Source organism: Equus asinus, chromosome 18 (genome assembly GCF_041296235.1).
Source record: "Equus asinus isolate D_3611 breed Donkey chromosome 18, EquAss-T2T_v2, whole genome shotgun sequence".
NCBI classification, from domain to species: domain Eukaryota; kingdom Metazoa; phylum Chordata; class Mammalia; order Perissodactyla; family Equidae; genus Equus; species Equus asinus.
Genome location: NC_091807.1, coordinates 42,160,873 through 42,181,334, shown reverse-complemented (window position 1 = coordinate 42,181,334; position 20,462 = coordinate 42,160,873). Strand labels below are relative to the sequence as shown.

The following is a 20,462-nucleotide window of genomic DNA, read 5'->3' as shown; positions in this document are numbered from 1 at the left end:
AATAGTAAACAATAAATAAACAAGCATCCCTAAACAATAAGATTATGCATGTTTAAACTTCATGTCCATCAGGTGAGCGTGTCGTTCTGCAATTTGCTTTTTCAGAGTGCCTGTGCTGACTCACAGGGCTCCTCTCCACACCTACACCAGTTCATCCATTCACCTGGTGTCTCTGTGAGGACATTGGGGCTGGGGACCAGCTCCCAGTAAACGCTCTCTCCCTCTGCTGACCTGAGTCAGGGAGGCCTCTAAAAGTGCAACTTGGTCTAATCATATTTCTCCAGGACAGATCAGCCTAACGTCAAAACCCCTTCTTGACTGGTGCTTCCACTGCATAGGCCAATGCACTTATATGTCGAGCCAGGACAGAGGCCCTGGAGGCTTCACACAAGCCAACTAGACTCACTTCTCACAACCCAAGCTGAGGTGGAGAACATCAGCACTGGCAGATGCTGGAAACCCAAATGCTCAGAGCCCCGCCAGCTCCCTCAGGTGACTCAGAGTCCCCAAGGCCCAGAGATCACCCTGTGCCATGGCCACAGACCTCCTCCCAGGTCAAAGGCCAGCACATCCTCAGGAACCTAAAGACAACTCAAACCTGGAGAAGGCTAAAACTAAAAGAAATACAAAAATTTACAAGTAACTTTGAGAAAAATCTGGAATGGATTTGGAGAAGGCCTGGTTGTCTTCTGTTGGCTCCTCCTGAGCTCTCTCCTAGCTTTAAAGATGCTCCTGAGCTCGTGTGGGCTGACCACCCTACTGAGCTCAACCTCTCCAAACGCAGGCCTGGTAAGCATCTCTGTGTGACCCCCACCCGTGGCTCCCTCCTCCCTTGAGAAGTGCTCCATCTGTTCAGCTAACAGCCCAAAGCCAAATCATCATGCCCACACTCAGGAGGTCCTGCAGGCCCTGCCTCTGACCACATCTCACACTTGTCCACATTTCCACTGCTCTCCTCTTCTCTGAACTGCCATCTCATGTCTGGACTGTGGCCTCCGTGTCCTTCTGCTCCCACAGTTACTCTCTTACAATCCAGAGGAATCTCCCAGAATCCTGAAATGCATCATGCCCATCATGCTCAGCCCCATCCAGGGCTTCCTACCACACCCTTGCCCAGCGCCCAGGCCTCGCCTGCCTCAGAGCCCTGTGCTCACGGTCACAGCCCTGCTGCACTAATCTTCAGGTTCTCATCATGAGCTGATTTTATCTTGGTCAACTGTTAATTATTGGCTGTCTCTATGCTTTAGAACTCAGTCAGTCATCAAACAAATGTTTACCAAAGACGGTGCTAGATCCGCGGATACACAGTGAACAAGGAACATAAATCTCTCTTATGGACTAGTTTTCCAGCAGGGAAGACTTACTTTAAGTGTCCTGAGAACAGGGGCCCTTTTTATCTTATTTAACATAGTGTATGGAGTAGGCATCAATAAATGTTTTTTGAATGAAGAAATAGTGACCAGTAATGAGCAGTAACAAGAGCTAGACCTGCATTTTCTAAGACCACTGCAATTGGCCCTTTACTACGTCAAAGTGCAAGCACTTTTATGGTCTGTAGGACACACCTAACAGTCATGCGGGGACTTATACTGTTGTTTAACTTTTCACATTTTCGTATTTTATCTACTGGCCCACAACTTGGATGTCAGGATTACAGCTTCTCCTTCTTTATATCCTAAAACTCCAGGTACAGTATCATACGCATTAAAAAGTATCCAAAATTCACAAAAGTGAATTTCTGAATCTGCACCAAGATCAGGGCAATAAGCATTGTTGTCATGTTAAAGCCATAAACAAATGCAGAAAGTCTAAATTCTAATTTTTACAACATAAGCATTTCCTTTTAGTTTCCTTAGGAGGATTTGTATGGTGTTCTTATCAAAAAACAGGCTAACAAGAATTTTCCTGTTAAATACAAAATCAACAGAAATGTTACTGTGTGAATTGTGTGAAAGCCGAGGGCTCTACATAGAAAGGCAGGCAGAGAGAACCCAGCCCGTGAAGGCCTAATCTCTGAACGTGAAATCACAAGGACAGAGCATGGAGCGCTGCAGGACCAGTGGGCTCCACCCGCCCACCTGGGCACAGGCCCTGCCCTCACCTTGGCGTTCAGCAGCAGAAACAGTGGGTGGTCAGGAGTGGTGTGGGCCCGCCACTGCAGCACGTCTGGCAGGAACAGGAACTGCGCAGAGAGGTTGGCTCAGTCTCCTGCAGCCTCACGCAGGAGGCAGGAGGGAGCAGGACCTCCTCACCCTCCAAGGGCCTGGGCTGTTACCTTCCTTGCCTGGTCGCTGTCCTCCAGGTGAGCCAGCTCCCTCCCCGAGGCCTGTGCAATTCTCTTCCCAGCAACCAGATTGCCAACAATCATGGAGGCTGGTCCAACCTCTAGAAAACAGTGGGGGGTTCTGGATGAGAAGCTGATGACTCCAGATATATAATCATCAGGTGACTTTCTTTCTGTCACACTTTTTGTTTGAATTAGGCATGTGATTATTCACTAACACAGAGCTGTTCCGGAAACCAGCTACAAGGCTTATGCTAAGTGACAAACGGAATTTCTCTCTTAAATATAAACAATGCCAGATTGAAAAATTTACCATATGGCATTATCTGGGGAGATATGATTTGACCTCAGCCACAGCTAAACTTTTAATATATTTCATTGTTTTATTGTATTTTATGTATAAATCAGAAAGTTAAATCTTCCTGATTAAATGTATTTTATTTAACGATATTTTATGTGTTCAATAATCAGTAAAAGTTAGTATTTATTAAAAATTTACATAATCAAAGGAATGGAAAACTGTATATAATAGTTAAACCAGGGAAGGTAAATTTACTGTTTGTTAAGACCTCCTAGGTCCCATCAACCCTGTGGCTGTGGCACATCACAGGGCCGAGAGGAGCAGCACACAACTGTGGCCTCAGTGTGGCTGGCCACAGCAGTGGCCAACAGTGGCTGTTTAGATCCCCAAGCTCCAAGTCTGCTCTTGGGCATCATTTCTACTCCCAGGAGCCATCGCCTAGCCTTCCAAAGCTGAGATGCTACACTTGAGTTTAGTTACTGAGACGGGTTCTAACAGGCAGGTGGAAACCACCACCAGTGATGTGGTAAAGTTTTCTCATCCATGGCTCGGTTCCAGGGAGGCAGGAGGTGGTGACCAACCTGGTGTGTCACTAGCTCTGGCACTTAACCCCAACCCCAGAGATGTAACCATGAGTGTGGCTGTCACCAATTTTAAGACTGAATAGACACTTATTGTTATACACAGCTAACCTGGTTGTTTCTGGCGAGGTTTGGGAAGGTTGGTAACACAAGTGTGAGGGCACATTAGCACATTACACGGGTGCAGCATCCCCTCCAGAAAGCGCTGCTTGGTTTCAGAAATGTGGATCCCTCCGAGAGGAGCCTTGGGCAAGGTGTTGGCAGGAACCAGGGCCAGACAGTACACGCCCACCTGGTGGATGCTGTCGATTGCCTGGAAGGACATGAGATAAGAGGAACTGCGTTTGAGCACATGCTGACCAAATCGAGGCTGGGAAGAAGCTGGAAGGCTGGGAACTGCACTGGGGACAACCTTCAGATCCAAAAGTCAAGGACATAGAGTGTTCTCTGGGACATTTTGTTAAATGAGAAAACAGGAAGATGTATGTAAATGCTCCATCATTGAACACACACATGCACATACACATACTGTCCATGTGTACATATGCTTAAACAATGGAAGGTTAGATAAGCCATAAAAGCAGTGTTAGAGGACTTCTTGTGGGGGCAGGAGCGAACAAGCAGGGGCAGAAGCTGGACTCCTCTTTCAGGTTTGACTTTGGAACCATGTATATATTTTACATACAAAAAACTTAAAATTTTAAAAAGCAATTCCTAACAACTGAAAGTGAAATAAAACAAATGAACTCAATGGAGCTGGAGTCAGGTTGGTGGCACAGCCACAGAGAAAGAATCTATTTACAGTGACTTTAAACACTGTAGTTCAATTAGTCCACCACTCATGGGATGTGCCATATGGGCAAAAAGAATTGCAAAAACATCTTAAGCTGCTGTCAGAAATCTCACATTTTAGAGGTAGTGTGGAGATCGCTATTATGAGACCGCAGTGTGTGTAGAGTGGCCTGCGCTAAGTGAGTAGTTCTGCTGGAGTCGTGGACAAAGGCAATTTTTCTGTGTGGGAGAAAGGAGTTCGATGAGATCAATAAAACCCTGTGGTCTTGAATGTGATTTGGAATTAGCAGTATAAACTCACGATGCAGGTAATCTTACAAACATACAGACATCATTTCCTACCATGTCCCTTGAAAAAAGCCCAGAAACAGTGACTAAGCCAGCAACATCAAGTGTCCAGATGGTGGTCCCAACCCCACGTCCCCTGGGAGGCAGCAGGGCCCCTGGGGTCCTGGCCGGGACAGGTCGAGGACACGAAATGCACTGCCTGCCTCAAATGTCTGATCTTCCTGTTCTCTGTTGTGGCCTCAGAGAATCCCAGGTGGGTGTTAAAGGGACTTAAGAGCCACCCTGAAGAGGCTCCTACTGACCACTGAAAAAGGAAAATAATAACTATAGTAGACTGAAACACATCCAGTATGTTTAAATCCACTAGTTCATAATGAAACAAGTAAACAAAACAAAACTCAGTGGTCACTTTTAGAGCATTGTGGGAAACCAGCTCATTACTCTGAAATCAATCCTCAACCTTGTTTTCCTGCATGACCTGCCCTCCAGGTCTCCGCTGACTGAAGAGGACGTGCACTCTCTGTAGAGGAAACTTCTAAAGCTGCTCCAGCCGATAATGAAGAAGGAATGGAAGGATCAAAGGAGCAGCACCATGAAGTCCTAACAAATCAGCACAACATAGGAGTGCTAAACAATAGAGAATTTTTGCCAGAAAATTGAACCTGAGTCTGATCAAACCTCTAGATCAAATCACTAATGCACAGGAACCACAGAGGACAGACGACTACATTACATGACACCACAGAGGCACAGTCATCAGAATTCAGGCTAGAGAAACGTATTGGACAAACAACCCATTTTTGACAATAAAATTGCAAGAAAAATATGACAGAAAAAGAGTCTATAGATTAAAAAAGACTTACAGACCTGTCTCCACCAAGTGCAATTTTTCATACCTCATTTGGATCCTGAGTCTAACAAACAAACTAAAATTAGACAATCAGGGAAATTTGAATAGTGACTATATATTTAATTACATCAAAAACTTGTTGTTATGATAAAAACTCTCAACAAAGTGGGTACAGAGGGAATTTACACTGACATAGGAAAGGCCATGTAGGACAAGCCCACAGCTAACAGCACACTCAACAGCAAAAAGCTGAAAGGTATTCCCCTAAGAACAGGAACCAGACAAGGATGCCCACTCTCACCACTTTTATTCAACATAGTATTGGCAGTCCTAGCCAGAGCAGTCAGGCAAGGAAAAGAAATAAAAGGGATCCAAATTAGAAAGTAAGAAGTAAAACTGTCACTATTTTCAGATGACACAATGTTATATATAGAAAACCCTAAAGACTCCACAAAAAAACTGAACTAAAAAATGAATTCAGTAAAGCTGCAGGATACAACATCAACATACAAAAATCAGCTTCATTTCCATACACTAACAACAAACTATCAGAAACAGAAATTAAGAAAACAATCCAATGTGCGATTGCATCAAAAAGAATAAAATACCTAGGAATAAATTTAACCAAGGAGGTAAGAATCTTGTACACTGAAAACTATATGACACTGATGAAAGAAATTGAAGAAGAGACAAAGAAATGGAAAGATATTCTGTGCTCATGGACTGAAAGAATTAATAGTTAAAATATCCATACTATTCAAAGCAATCTACAGATTCAATGCAATTCCTATGAAAATCCCAATGGCATTTTTCACAGAAATGAACAAACAATCCTAAAACTTGTATGGAACCACAAAAGACCCTGAATGGCCAAAGCAATCCTGAGAAAGAAGAACAAAGCTGGAGGCATCACACTTCTTGATTTCAAACTATATTACAAAGCTATAGTAATAAAAACAATATGGTATTGTCATAAAAACAGACACACAGATCAGTGGAACAGAAATGGAAAAGAATGGAGTGGAACAGAAATAGACTCACGCATATATGGTCAGTTTTATGACAAAGAAGCCAAGAACATACAATGGGGAAACGACAGTCTCTTCAATAAATGGTGTTGGGGAAACTGGACAGCCACATGTGAAAGAAGAAAACTGGACCACTGTCTTATACCACACACAAAATTTAACTCAAAATAGATTAAAGACTTGAATGTAAGAGCTGAAACCGTAAAACTTCCAGAAGAAAACAAAGGCGGTAAGTTCCTTGGCATCAGTCTTGGCAATGATTTTTTGGATTTGACACCAAAAGCAAAGGCCACAAAAGCGAAAATAAACAAACAGGACTACATCAAACTCAAAAGCTTCTGCACAGCAAAAGAAACAATCAACAAAATAAAAAGGCAACCTATGGAATGAGAGAAATCATATATCTGAGAAGGGGTTAATATCCAAAATATATGAAGAACTCATACAACTCAATAACGACAACAACAAACTCAAATTGAAAAATGGGCAGAGGCTCTGAATAGACATTTTTCCAAAGAAGACATACAGATGGCTAACAGGTCCATGAAAAGAGGCTCAACATCATTAATCATCAGGGAAATACACATCACCACAATGAGATATCATCTCACACCTGGTAGAATGCCTGTTATCAAAAAGTCAAGAAATAACAAGCATGTGGCAAGGATGTAGAGAAAAAGGACCCCTGTATACTGTTGGTGGGAATATAAAGTGGAGCAGCCACTATGGACAACAGTATGGAAGTTCCTCAAAAAATTATAAATAAAATTACTGGGGCTGGTCCCGTGGCATAGTGGTTAAGTCCAGTGTACTCCACTTTGGCGGCCTGGGTTCACGGGTTTGGATCCCAGGTGCAGACCTACACCATTTGTCAAGGCATGCTGTGGCTGCAAGCCACACACAAAACAGAAGAAGACTGGCACAGATGTTAGCTCAGGGCTAATCTTCCTCAAGCAAAAAAAGAAAAAGAAGATTGGCAACACATGTTAGCTCAGAGTGAATCTTCCTCACCAAAAAAAAAGAAAAAGAATTACCACACGATCCAGCAATTCCACTTCTGTGTACATATCTGAAGAACACAAAAATACTAATTCAAAAAGATACCTGCATCCCATGTTCACTGCAGTATTATTTACAATAGCCAAGATATGGAATCAACCTGTGTCCACTGATGGATGAATGGATAAAGAAAATGGGGTACACACACACACACAGGAATATTATTCAGTCATAAAAAAGAATGAAATCTTGCCATGTGCAACAACATGGATGGACCTTGAAGGCATTATGCTAAATGAAATAAGTCAGAAAGAGAAAGATAAATACTGTATGATCTCACTTATATGTGGAATCTTAAAAAAAAAACAAAACTGAGCACATAGATACAGAAAACAGTTTGGTGGTTCCAGAGGCAGGGGGTGGAGGGTGGGTGAAATGGGTGAAGAGAGCCAAAAGGTACAAACTTCCAGTTATAAGATAAATAAGTCCTGGGATGTCATGTGCAGCATGGTGACTACAGTTAATATACTGTATTATATATTTAAAAGTTGCTAAGAGAGTAGACCTTAAAAGTTCTTATCACAATAGAAAAAATTCTGTAACTAAGCGTGTTGATGGATGTTAACTAGACTTAGTGTGGTGATCACTTCACAATATATACAAATATCAATTCATTATGTTGTGCACCTGAAACTATATGTTATATGTCAATTATATCTCAGTAAAAAAATAAAGATGTTATTGTTAACTTTCAAAATGTGATAATAGTATTTCTCTTTTAAAGAAATAAATACTAAAATCTTTACAGAAAAAATGATGTGATGTCTGGAATTTGCTTCAAAACACCTTTGAGGCAGAAGTGAGGAGGGCAGGTGGAGGTGCAGACAGGGCTTGGATGGTCACTGTTGAAGCAGGTCGATGGGAACTCTTCTTTTTATGTTTGGTGTATTAGAAATATTCCACAAAAAACATTAAAGTTTTTATCAAAAATAAATGTTGTGAATCATATGTGGGAAAAACTCACTCTGAAGTTTGTTTCCTTTGTCAGGTGGCTGTGGGGCTACACACAACTTCATGCAACTAACCTAGAGATGTCAGGACACCAGAGAGCTTCTCTGAAAAGCTGCCAGAACCAAGAGTCAGTATTGTCCATAGTAGCTTTATTCGGGACACGCAGAAATTAGCAACCCAAACGTCCATCAAGATGTGACTAGATAAGCAAAGGAACACCAGTCAGCAATAAAAGGAATGAACCACTGGTCCAAATACAACACGAGGAATCTCACAACGCTGCTGAGGGAGAGCAGCCAGATGGAGGAGCACACACGGTGACACCATCTACACAGAGCATCAGGCAGGAAGGAAAAACTCATTGGCAGTGACATCAAGCAGACCAGTGGTTCTCTGGGCTGGGACCAACCGCAAAGGGACACGGGAGAACCTGCTGGAGTGATGCACATGCTCTGTATTTAAATTATCATGTGCAGCGGTTACCTGGGTGCATACATTTGTCAAAACTCATCAACCTGCACACTTAAAAATGGGCTCATTCTATATGTAAATTACATTCAATAAAGTTGACTGAAAAACTCCTCACTGAGTACTACATTTAAGATTTGTGCACTTTAATGAATGTAAATTCTACTTCCTTCTCCTCAAAGAAGAATATGTTGAACCCTAGTTCAGTATTTAAAGATATGAACATGCAAGCATAGAGGGGAAGGTGATGCTGCGATGTGTCACAACAGAGCCACCCTGATGAACGGGCAAAGGGACAGACATGCGATGAGCAAATGTTACAACATGTAGACCACTGCAGAACCCAGAGACTGGGCACTAGGAAGTCACTGTACAATTCTTTCAACTTTGCTGTATGTTTGAACATTTTCATAATAAAATGAAAAAGTAACTGGTAGAGAGGTGTACAAGTTCTCATTTCACACCAGTCCACCCCTGGGTGTCGGCCTACTCTGAATCTAAGTGATATTTTCATTTTAAATCATCCTAGTTGACAGCAGCTTTATGGGACTGTTCTTTGAATAACAAGGACACACTAACCTTCGTATAGCATTACATATGAACAGCATTACATAGCTGTTCCCTCATCCTTACAAAGCACGTGTTTACTTAGTGCCTACTACGTGCAAGGTGGAAGAGGGGTCCTGGAAGCCAGGAGTCTCAACAAGTCAACCCCGTGATCAAGTGTGGAGCAACTGGACATCTGGCCTGCTCAGCACAGTCACAAAAAGGTGAAAGTGTTTCAAAAACTGAGCTGGAGACAGGGACAGGCAGGTGGGGCTCACCGCCTGCACTCTAGAGGAATGGAATGTGGAACACCCCAAACACCTGGATTCCTCTGAACCACACACTTAGAGAGGCCGGAAAAGGAGCATACCCTTGCGCCCACCTGCAGCACGCGGCTCATCCACTGGAAGCTGTCCTCCTCGGAGGCATCAGGCCGCTGCTCTGCCACTAGGACGATCCTGTCATCATGCAGCACTGTCACAGAGAACACAGCGATCCTGGGAGAGGACAAGAACAAAGATGACCACCCAGCAAAGGATGCCAGATGGGACGCAGAGCCTCCTCTTACTTGAAATGGGAGATCCAGAAGTGCTGGTGTGTAAAAGTCAATCTAACAATGGGCTGCTTGTTGAGAATTTAAAAAGTAAGCAGTCATTAATAACCTCAAGTATGGTTGAAATAAGTTTCAATTCACTAAAACAGAGAGGACTTTGGTGTAAAACAAAGCAACCAGGCACACATTTAAAAAAAATTTTCCTTAATTATCACGTTAATACATGTGATACATTTCTTGGTGCAAAAATCTTTGTCTAGAAATTCTATTAATTATATTTTTAAATCCAACTAATTAAATCTTTCATGAGTTCATCTACTCACGCTTATTGTGATTGATATATTTGGACTTGTTTCTCTTACTTTAAGAATTTCAACACGTTCTCCTTCTTTTGTCTTGCCTTTTTTCCTCTTTTAGACTTTGACTTGGTATCACTATCTTTTTCCTTATAAGACAAGAAGCTGGTCTCCCCATCAAACCCATCATGCTAGCATGTCCACTGTTCTAGTTCTGGGCTGTTATGGACATATACCTTCTCTTGTTCTCTCCTTAGCCTGGTGTGTACACATGCACACACTCTTTTATACAACAAACCTTACCTAGTATTAAATTTTCCTTATTTTCATACATCTTGTAGCATTTCCTGTATTTGTTTCCCTTAGTGTCTCATCTGAAAGTGTTTTCACAAAAAGAGTCTTTTTGTAACAAAACTTCTGAAACTTATATGCCCCAAAATATTTTTATTACTTATTACTGCACAATGAGGTGACAATTTGGATGAACATAAAGTCTAAGTTAAAATTTCCTTTCAAAAACTTGAAAACATTACTGCACTGTCATCCTCTTGCAGCAGTGCCACCAATGGGAAGTCTGATGCATCTGCTTGGTTCTTGTGTTGGCTGAGACACGTGGCCAAAGCAGCTCTGAGGACCTTCTCACATCTGGACACTTCCAGCCTCCTGCTTCCCAGACACCCCGCTTCTCTGTGCACACGCCATCTCCAAGTCTGCTATCGGGATGCCAGCCCTTTTTCCTCTCTCCCCATCTCTCTTAATTTTTCTTCTAAACTTTCTATTCCTTTACTTCTGGAGTAGTTCCTTAATCTGACCTTCCAGCTTATCAACTTGTTCTCTAGCTGTATCCATCCTACTATTTATTCTGTCTGTTGTGTTCTTTGCTTAAACAACTGTTGTTATGATTTCTTGACCTCATTACACGTTGCTAATATTCCTAGATGTTCTACTTCCAGTGGCACTTATGCTTAATTGACTGTGGTTCTCTTTTGAGGTGGGTGTAGTCCCCAAGTTCTTCCCTGGTGGGGACAGGCAGGCTACCCTGTCCAATCGCAGAGGCCATCACCCCATACCCCAGCTAATCACCGGGGCTGGCATTGCCTCATCAGGTGGGGCCCTCACCTCTAGGCACCGCCAGGTTCTGACGGCCATGTAAGGAGGTGGTGTCCCTAATCCACCTCAGAAGCAGGTGTGGGCTACCTGATATTACCCCTGTGGACACCTATGCAATGGTGTCCTCAGTTTATGCTGTAAGGGCAGGTCATGATGTCCTGGGCACCCATGCTCCAGGCTGCACGCAACCACACAGGCCTGCCCTGCTAGTTTCTCCTGGGCAGTTGTCCCATAGCCATCATCCTGACCTAGGGGAAGGGCCTGAAGCCCATGCTGACCCACCATTTGTCAGAATTGCCTAAGGATTTCTTTAAGGTATATTCAAAGGCAGGCAGGGTCTAGCCAGGCTCAGAGGCACCCTAGTTTGAGTAACAAAAGCACTCCCTTGAGAATAAAATTAAGAAATGCAGATAGCTGAGTGTACCAACTAGAAGAAGGGGCTACTTCTTCTAGGACAGAGAGCTTGGGAGCTGAACAGAACTAGATAGGGTTTCCCCTCCTTGCCCACAGACACCCAAAGGCCTGGGCCAGAGGTCCATTTATTTGTCAACAGAAACGAGAATCTTTAAAGTGCTTGCCCAACACATTCAGAAAAGTTTAAGTGATTCTTATCCCAGGGGCAATGGGATTGATTGAATGAAATGATTCCTTTTTTTTCTCTTTTTTTTGGTGAGGAAGATTGTCTCTGAGCTAATATCTGTGCCAGTCTTCCTCTATTTCATGTAGGATGCCACCTCAGCACAGCTTGATGAGCTGTGTGTAGGTCCGTGCCAAGGATCTGAACCTGCAAACCCCAGGCCACCAAAGCGGAGTGTGCAAACTTAACCACTATGTCACTAGGCCAGCCCATGAATGATTCTTATCCCACAGGCAATGTAGAGCACTCCACGTGTCTTGCTAAACCTCAGTAGAAAAGAGAATTGGCCTTTGCCGACTTCAGAGACAATGGCACCTCACTGTTTGAATCTGCACATGGTGGCTATTAGGAAGGGGGCCCAGTGCTCCTTTGCTGTCACTCACCCTCTGTGGCCCCTTTGCCCAATTATATATTTGGATCTCACCTTCTTAAAGAACTGCATGAGCTCTGTAGACAGTGAGGACACTGACTCTGGCGCCCTTGCTGCAAATGTCATCTTTTTCTTTGTGAAGTTTTTCTGATGAACAGGAATTTTTAGCTTTTGTGTATTCAAATCACTGGGCTTCCCTTCTACTGCAAACAGACTTCTCCAATTTCAAGCAGAGAAGGGATCTAAAGCCACAGCACAGGGACCCGCAGCGCATCACCTGCCTCTGTAGACAAACTTCATGGGCTCCACGGCTAGGGCAGTGGCCACGATGTCATCCGCGTTGTGTCTGCGAACTCCGACTACCATCAGCCCGTCCAGCTTGCCCACAACAAAGACCAGGTTATCCTAAAGGCAAGGACACTGGTCAGGACTCAGGACGTGCAGGCAGGCCCTGTGGGTCAGGCTCTGCTACAAGGAGCAGATAGTACATGGAAGCCAAGTAACTCCACACAGGATCAACATACCCCATGCACATGGTGAAATAGGGCCAGGGGTGACTGTGGGATGAAGGGGTCCCTACAGCCTAGTGGGCTGGGGTGGGGGCGAGGGGACATCCAGGGAGGGAGTCAGCACAAGAACGGTCAGAGGTGGGAATACATTACAGGTGAAGTTTGTAAAGGACTCTGAATGCTACTGGGCCGTGGGAAGGGTTCCCAAACTCGGCACCAGTGACATTCTGGGCTGACAGTACTCTGTCGGGATGTGGTCCTCTGCACTGCGGGACATGGAACATCATCCCTGGCCTCTAGATACCTGCCCACTAGATGCCAGCAGCATCTCCTCCCCTGAGTTGTGACCTGTCTGGAGGCTGAGGTTCTGGTAGTGGGACATACTCACAGGCCCAACGAAGCCCAGTAGCCCCGTCCTGGTGAAAGGCCCATCAGAGACAGGCACTCCTCCTGCAGTAACTGGGATGGTCTGCACAGAGTGGAGAGGGGACCAGTCAGGTTGTGGTCCACGGACAATCTACCAACCAGTCAGTAAGACCCAGTAGGCAGGCAGGAGAGCTCAGCATGTGCACTGCCTGCCAGCCAGAGTGTACTTCCTCAGATGGGGCTGTCACTGGGGTTTCCCTGGAGTGGAAGAGGCTGCTCCAGGCTGGAGTCTCTGCTGGCTGACGAGTCCCTCCTCGGGTTCCCGTGCCCAGCACGGCCTCCAAAGGCCTGTACTCCTCCTCCTATCTCCTTGTCTCTGTGTTCCTAGTGCCTGGCCCAGAAGAGGGGCACTCACTGGACTCCTCCAACAACCCAACAATGCCAGCACAGAGTGCTGGCTTCCCTGGGTTGACCTCAACTCCCGTCACGGCTGCAGCCCCAGCAGTGCGGATGCCCAGGAGGCAGGCCGGCCCGAGGGCTTTGTTCTCTTGGCACACCTTCCCACTGCCACTCCACTGATGCTTGTAGAACTTAATTCCACTAAACGTTGGGAAAAGGAACAAACCTCAAAGATGTTCTTCGTGATTCCAAGCAGTCCATAGTATCCTGCACCAGTTGCACTGGAATTCACACATATTTCTCCAACTTCATCAGTTTTACAAAGATAAGGGGTACCTTCTACCTTCACAACACATACATTAGCTAAAAAGGGAAAAAATCCTCAAAATCATAAACAAAATAGACATTTAAATGACTCATTCCTAAAGATCTACTTGCTGCTATATTTGCAATTATGGAAACAAAACATCATATATATAGTAGGTTATTATAACAAGTTTTCTGACATGTATAACATACCCATCTAATCAGTCTTTATATTTTATATATGGCATATAACCAATGTGAGCTGATGAAAAAGTACAATGCACCCTTCACATAACAGGCTGAGACCGACAGGGTCTTTACTAGATGTGCAGACTCTGTATTCACTCTTCTTGCCCCACCCTCTCGAGCCCATGTGAGATGCTGGCTGACCTGGCTGCTGAGGGTCCCCATCCCTGACGCTCCTGCCTGCTGCCCACCCCTCAGCACTGGGGACCTTGCCTGTCTGGTTAATGAAGCCCCAGGCCACCCAGCCCTGCCACAGTGCAAGTGCCCAGAAATAGCCTCCAACAAAGAGAGCGAAACACACACCACAATGTGCGGTGGTCCATTAAATGAAGCTCAGTCACTCAGTGATGAGTTAAATAACCTGCAGTCACCTAGGCATCATCCTTCTTTCACCTCTTCTTGAGTTTTTTCTAATATATTTTCATCTCCAAAGACAGTAAGCAAGGAGAAGAGAAAGGAGGTGTAATCAGTCATTTATTTCTGTTTGCTCACAATCAGATCAAAGGCTCAGCAGAGAGAACACTGGAAACACTTGGCTGAAGGGAACCATGGTGTGGATGTGGACCTCACTGTGAGGCAGCCCTCAGCTCACACCCGGCACTCTCTCATGCATGCACTCACAGTGGTGACAGAGACCCTGATTTAAATCACAAAAAGGCAGAGGGCAACAAATCCACTTCGCATCACAGTACACACAAACCCTGTGGGGCTACACAGTGGGAGGTTGTATGTCCACTGAAGACAAGACGCCATCAGCCTTCAACGAGTTTATCAGTTCCACAACTGTCCCAGCTGACAGATGCCCACCTAGGGAAGCACTGTGCACACACACACACCTAAGGAGCTCTGTGCACACACTTAGGAGAGCACTACGCACACATGCTTAGGAGAGCACTATGCACACATGCACCTAGGGAGCTCTGTGCACACACTTAGGAGAGCACAATGCACACACACGCCTAGGGGAGCACTGTGCACACACACCTAGGGAGCTCTATGCACAAAGACACACAGTTCATCATGGTCCACATTTTACTAATAAAAGAAAATGAGCACTACTATGAAAGTCCCTTAAATTTTCATTCAAAAGAAATCACCTATTTTTTTGGTCAATCTCTTAAATTACTTGTGCTTGCCTCATGACAACTAAAAATAGACTCTTGTTCTTTGCTCTTTGTAAAATATTTTTTCCTCATGTCCAAGCATACTACAGGACCAATGACTCCATATTTTGGAAGAATTATAGGTAGGAAAAAATATAACTCATATTATTATAATTGTGGAAACTAGAAATAAAATTTAAATTTCCAGTCTTGTTCTAAGAGTCCCAACTTCTGGCACAGGCACAGGATCAGAGAGCCCCTGCCTGTGGGCTCTGCGTCTGGAATGCCCGAGCATAGCACCTGAGAGGCTCACGTCCTGTCAGCAAGGCGGCCTGTAGAAGGCAGAGCTGCAGGCACAAGGGGCACCTGCAGGCCCTGTGATGTCAAATGCAGTCCCGGTAGCAGTAGGGACAGGGTGACTAACTGAGAGGTGGGAACCTGCCTCTGGAAGTCACCAGGGTAGGTCAAGACAGCTACGCACGAACCCCAGAAGGGCTGGCGTGGCGAGGAGGGGAGCTGGAGCAGCTGCGGGGTTGCAGCAATGAGGGACGACCTCAGAGCAGCTTCAGAGCGTTCCCCCACTCACAACTGTCACTGGGGGCTCCTGGCCAGGCTCTAGTCTTACTTTTCCTCTGTGGAACTTTGCCGCAGCGTCACGCTGTGTGGATGTGCCTGCAGAACTGCAGGGAGACTGCTCTCTCAACTTCTCCCCACTGCTCTGCCCTGGGGCAGCAAGGGAACTCCCAGCGACTCATGTGACATTCAGGCTCACCAGGCCCCATGTGCAGGATGGCTCACAGGGGCCTTTCTGGAACCCATGGGGATTTCTGGGAACCTTTAAAGTCAAGCTCCTGACGTAGCACACACTATTTATGACCCCCTGAGATAATCTAATTATCGAGTTATTTACAGACAACATAGGGTGCTGTGGGGTTAAATGCCTCAACAAGTATGAGCTTGGCGTAAGGAGAGCACTCCGGAACGTGTGTTGTCACCATTTTCCCCAGCACTGGAGAACCAGAAGTCAGGTTCACAACCATAACCAGACCCTTGGATTTTAGCTTAACTTTAAACTTAATACAAAGGGAAGGCAAAAAATTGAAAAAGTATGGTACAAATTAAAATCCCAATTTACATGGAAAAACATTTTTAAGAAATCTTTTACTTGTGTGCTTCTAGAGCACTCCTACAAAGGCTGGGGCAATTATGACTCTTTGTTACATTAATCATCCACAGGACCAGACACACTCCTGCATCCCTTACCTCCAGGCATCACCTGACCAACATCCTGAACAGTGAGGACTGACAACTTTTCTTCAGTATCAACTCTGATCACACCGTAACTGAGACCATTCATGGATAGCACAGCTTTTCTCGGAGGAGGTCCTCCCAGGTCAGGTGGCCTAGAAAACAAAACCAGATTAACTGACAAGGGGATAGAGAGTCCATGGGAGGAGATGGGACCCATGGCCCACCCTGCCTGCAGGGTGATGCTGCACAGAGACCCTGTTCTGAGTCACAGACTGCCAGGACAGTGGCTGCAGGACTGTGTGTGGCAGATGCATTCCTAAAGGTGCCGCAGGGACGTCTCCATCCCATACACTCCTCTGCTATGGGACCTTGACACTCCTCCCATTGGAGGCAGGGTCTGCGTCCCTTCCCTTCATCTGGTAGCCCTGTGATGACAGTGGAAGTGATGCTGGTTGCCTTGGGACACTGACCTGGAGCCCAGGGCAGCCAGGTAAGCAGATGACATGCTGTGAGGACCTCCGAGAGACCAGAGGGAAAAGCCCCAAGCCTGCACATAGGAAGAAACGTCTGGAAGCTCCCCCACCCCGCTCCAGTCCAGAGACCATTTGCCTGCAAGCCAGATGCGCCCACTGCAGCCCTTCCCAAACTCATGACTGCAGAAAGCACAAGAAATAAGAACATGACTGTTGCTGTTTTAAGCCACCAAGTTTCTGAGTGATCTGTTATGCAGCAGTAGTGACTGGAACACTGAGAAACAAAGGTCAGCATTTTCTCCAGTAAGAAATCATACTGTCGAGCAAAAGGAATCACCACATAACAAAGGAATGAAGGATGTTTTATGGTTTGTGAAGGATAAAAATGTGATTTTTAATGCTAAGTCATTATTAAAATGTTAGGATTACTTAATCCTTACCCATATGAAAGCACATATTATTTATGAATATATAAACGTAATACAAGATCACAACTGAGACTAATTTTCTAACAATTGAGTTGAGAGTAGAAAATTAACATAGAAGACTCAGCTAAAAGCCCACTGCCCTCCACTCCAGCATGGTGCTGGGGCAGTGTGGACACGAGCCCTAGGGCAGGCAAGAGCTGATCCGGCAGGAAAAGTGAACCAAGGGGCACATCTGCGGTGGCCTCGGGAGCAACAAGGGGTGTGGAAGTAGCACAGGAAGAAGACGAGCCTGCTGTCTCTGAGGCCTCCCAACCTTGCCCTCTAAGTTGCAATAGATGAGCACAAAGAGAAGGCAGCTGTGAGAGCAGTGGGGCAGGGGACTTCTCCAGGAAGGTCGACGGGCCCACAGGCATGGACCCCATTCCACGCTGCTCACCCAACCCCAGAACAGCGAAGAGCTCTGGGGTTGACATGTTTACTGTGGCTAAGGGCAAGCTGGCAAGGCCTTGCTGATGTGAGAGGAAGCACTCGGGGAAAACAAGCCCACAAACTGCAAGAATCCCGACATTATGGCCCAGGGAGCCCCCACCCAACTCCCACCAGGAATCCAGGCTGTGTGGGACATGTGGCCAAAAGGGGGTCGCCCTGTTACCACGCAAACACACCTGGGAAGCTGGCACAGGATGGGGCATTGCTTCATGATTTCTACTGCTTAGAAACAAATTAACCAAATTTGGTACCACAGGTAATAGCTGTATGAGTAAGAATTAAGTCTTTACAAGTCATTAAGTTACCTGCGGATGGCAACCGTTAGGGCCTCAGGAGAACTGGCACAAGGACAGATGACCTCCGGCCTCAGACCTCTGGACTGGAAGACGTTGAGGAATGCATCACAGGAGGATATGGACCCTGTGAGCGACAGAGCGGGACGCAAGAGGTAACTGGAAGGCCGACAGGGACAGCCCTCGACCGCCAACACACTGGGCACACAGCTCTGGGAGGATGCCGCAGGGACAAGCCTGGAAGGCTGCACGTGCTCCATTTCACGTTTAAGTCATCATGACGTAAAATACTGTCACAACACAGAGAGGCAAAAGCCTTATGGGGAGGGAGTGGGCTGTTTCCATGAAAAACATGATGCATTTTCAAATCACCAGCAAGGAAGAGTTGGAAATTTCTCACAGAAAGCCTATTTTTAACCCCTACGCTGTTGCTGAGGTGTAACTCACAGCCAGCCCTGCCCTCCCCATCACATGCAGCCTCACCCCATGTCCTGGCAGGTCTGCCGAGTGGGAGGTGACCAAGGAGCGTTTATAGAGTTGAACCATCCATGTCACAAGGCCCCAGGTACATGTGAGCACCCTGCTCCCAGAAGTGCCATGAGCTGCACAGTCTGCGAGTGGTCTTGCCACGCCTCCCCCTGCAGGGTAGCCTACACTTTCTGTCCCCAGGCTGTCCCTGCTTCTCCCCCAGCATCACCCTAGCCACAGTCTGGGTATGAAAACTCAGCTCTCAGGAGCCTGGGTGCTGCCTGCTTGGGCTACAACTGTCGGGACCTGAGGGCTGTACCACAGGCCTCCAGCCCTCTGTCATGGTGAGGCCCAAGGAAGGAAGGGACCCGTTCACAAGTGCCCTTGTGTCCAGACTCATGCTAGGCACTGAGGGACAGCAGAGGACAAACGAGACAATCCAGAAGGGTCAGTGCTACAGAGAACCAACAAGCACTTGGGGGGGTAGGGGTCTGAGGTCTGCAGGGGAGCCGGCCTGGGGAGGGCCTTCCTGGCGGGAAAGCCCAGCAGCTGGGAGGATGGAGGCCCTGCAGGGGAGTGCCACGCACTGACTGGGCTGCTTGACCCGGTTCAGGCAGGAGTGAAGTGTGGGGCTGAGAGAGTGAGTAGAGATGCAGAGACGTGAGCGGCGCTGCAGTGTTCTGCAGGCAGGACATAGGGGCCCTGTGGGCCCAAGTGTGGATGGAGGGAATGAGAGGCTTTGAAGCGCTGGATGGTGGGGTGCTCTCCTGAGCAATGGAGTATCCAGGAGTGCAGGGGTGTCGGGGCCACAGTGGACAGGGGATTAGTTGAAAGGGCAGCCTCTGGTTCAGGGTGGTTTCAATGCATAACAGCGATACACAGCTGTTAAACTGAGAAAACTCAAGTCTACCTGGTCAATAGCTTTGTGCTGCACAGAAATCCCCACCAAAGGTCAACCAAGGCTGCCCAGAGGACGCCTGAGGCAGGCCCTGGACAACCCCCAATAAGCAGCTATGCTCAGGACCTCGTGTAGGAGCTGTCCCGGTGGCACAGCAGTTAAGTTCACACGTTCCGCTTCTCAGCAGCCCAGGGTTGGGCAGTTCGAATCCCGGGTGCGGACATGGCACTGCTTGGCACGCCATGCTGTAGCAGGCGTCCCACATATAAAGTAGAGGAAGATGGGCACGGATGTTAGCTCAGGGCCAGGCTTCTTCAGCAAGAAAAGAGGAGGACTGGCAGTAGTTAGCTCTGGGCTAATCTTCCTCAAAAAAAAAAAAAAAGAATCCCGTGTAGAGCCCAGGGTGCCCAGCAGCATGCCAGGGGAGCTCCAGCTGGGAGGATGAGTGGGGCCAGGCATATGGAGAGGTCAAGGACTGCAGTGGGGGCACAAGGCTAAAGGGTGGGAGGCTCAGAGGAGGGTCCTAGTTAGTATCTACATTCTGGTCATTTCTTAAGAAAGATGACTCATCCAGGCAGGTACCTTGTGTCAACTGTGTTAAAATGTACCTTCTGTCAACTGCTTTTCAATTCAGTGCCCTAATAAACATGCACGAGATATACCAATGAGTCACCAACAAGAGGTTATATGTTATAGAACATTATAGGACATTTATGTTTACATAACATTGCAGTGCTGCTTCTCAACATGTTCTCTCTCAGCCTTGTCCCTCTAGAGTTCAGGTTTACAGGTGGGGATGCTGCAAGGGCCAGGCCTTGATCAGATGGGCTTACTCACATGGGTTAGCTCCGTCGGCCACAATCAGCATGCGCAGCGAGCTGAGGCTCACGTCCCTCTGACCTCGCTGAGCTAGGAGAGACCAGTGCATGTCTCGGGACTTCACCAGCGCAGCACGGGCTGCAGAGGAGGGGATACAGACGTGCCCTGAGTCTTGCGAAACTGGCACCCTGGAATCTTACAGACACACACACAGCCCTTCATCCTGCACTCAAGTGCACATGCAAGAGCAGATACACACAGACTGCTGCTTCAGGCCACGTGTTCCCTGCAGCCCTGTCT

At 46.5% G+C, this 20,462-nt stretch overlaps 1 protein-coding gene across 16 annotated transcripts in view; it reads right to left on the bottom strand.

Annotated features, from left to right (window-relative positions):
* DIP2A (disco interacting protein 2 homolog A) overlaps positions 1-20,462 on the bottom strand; it is a 142,555-nt gene that overhangs the window by 23,682 nt on the left and 98,411 nt on the right. For 15 of the 16 annotated variants that reach the window (XM_070489121.1, XM_044751130.2, XM_070489127.1 and 12 more), the window contains 10 exons: positions 20,181-20,300; positions 17,990-18,104; positions 16,307-16,446; positions 13,615-13,751; positions 13,012-13,092; positions 12,392-12,519; positions 9,531-9,645; positions 3,278-3,479; positions 2,276-2,385; positions 2,102-2,182 (listed from right to left, as the gene is read on the bottom strand). In XM_070489121.1, coding sequence (XP_070345222.1) covers positions 2,102-2,182; positions 2,276-2,385; positions 3,278-3,479; positions 9,531-9,645; positions 12,392-12,519; positions 13,012-13,092; positions 13,615-13,751; positions 16,307-16,446; positions 17,990-18,104; positions 20,181-20,300 — 1,229 coding nt within the window. Of the gene's footprint in view, positions 1-2,101; positions 2,183-2,275; positions 2,386-3,277; positions 3,480-9,530; positions 9,646-12,387; positions 12,520-13,011; positions 13,093-13,614; positions 13,752-16,306; positions 16,447-17,989; positions 18,105-20,180; positions 20,301-20,462 lie in introns of those variants that run through there. The other variant, XM_070489132.1, reaches the window with a different exon arrangement.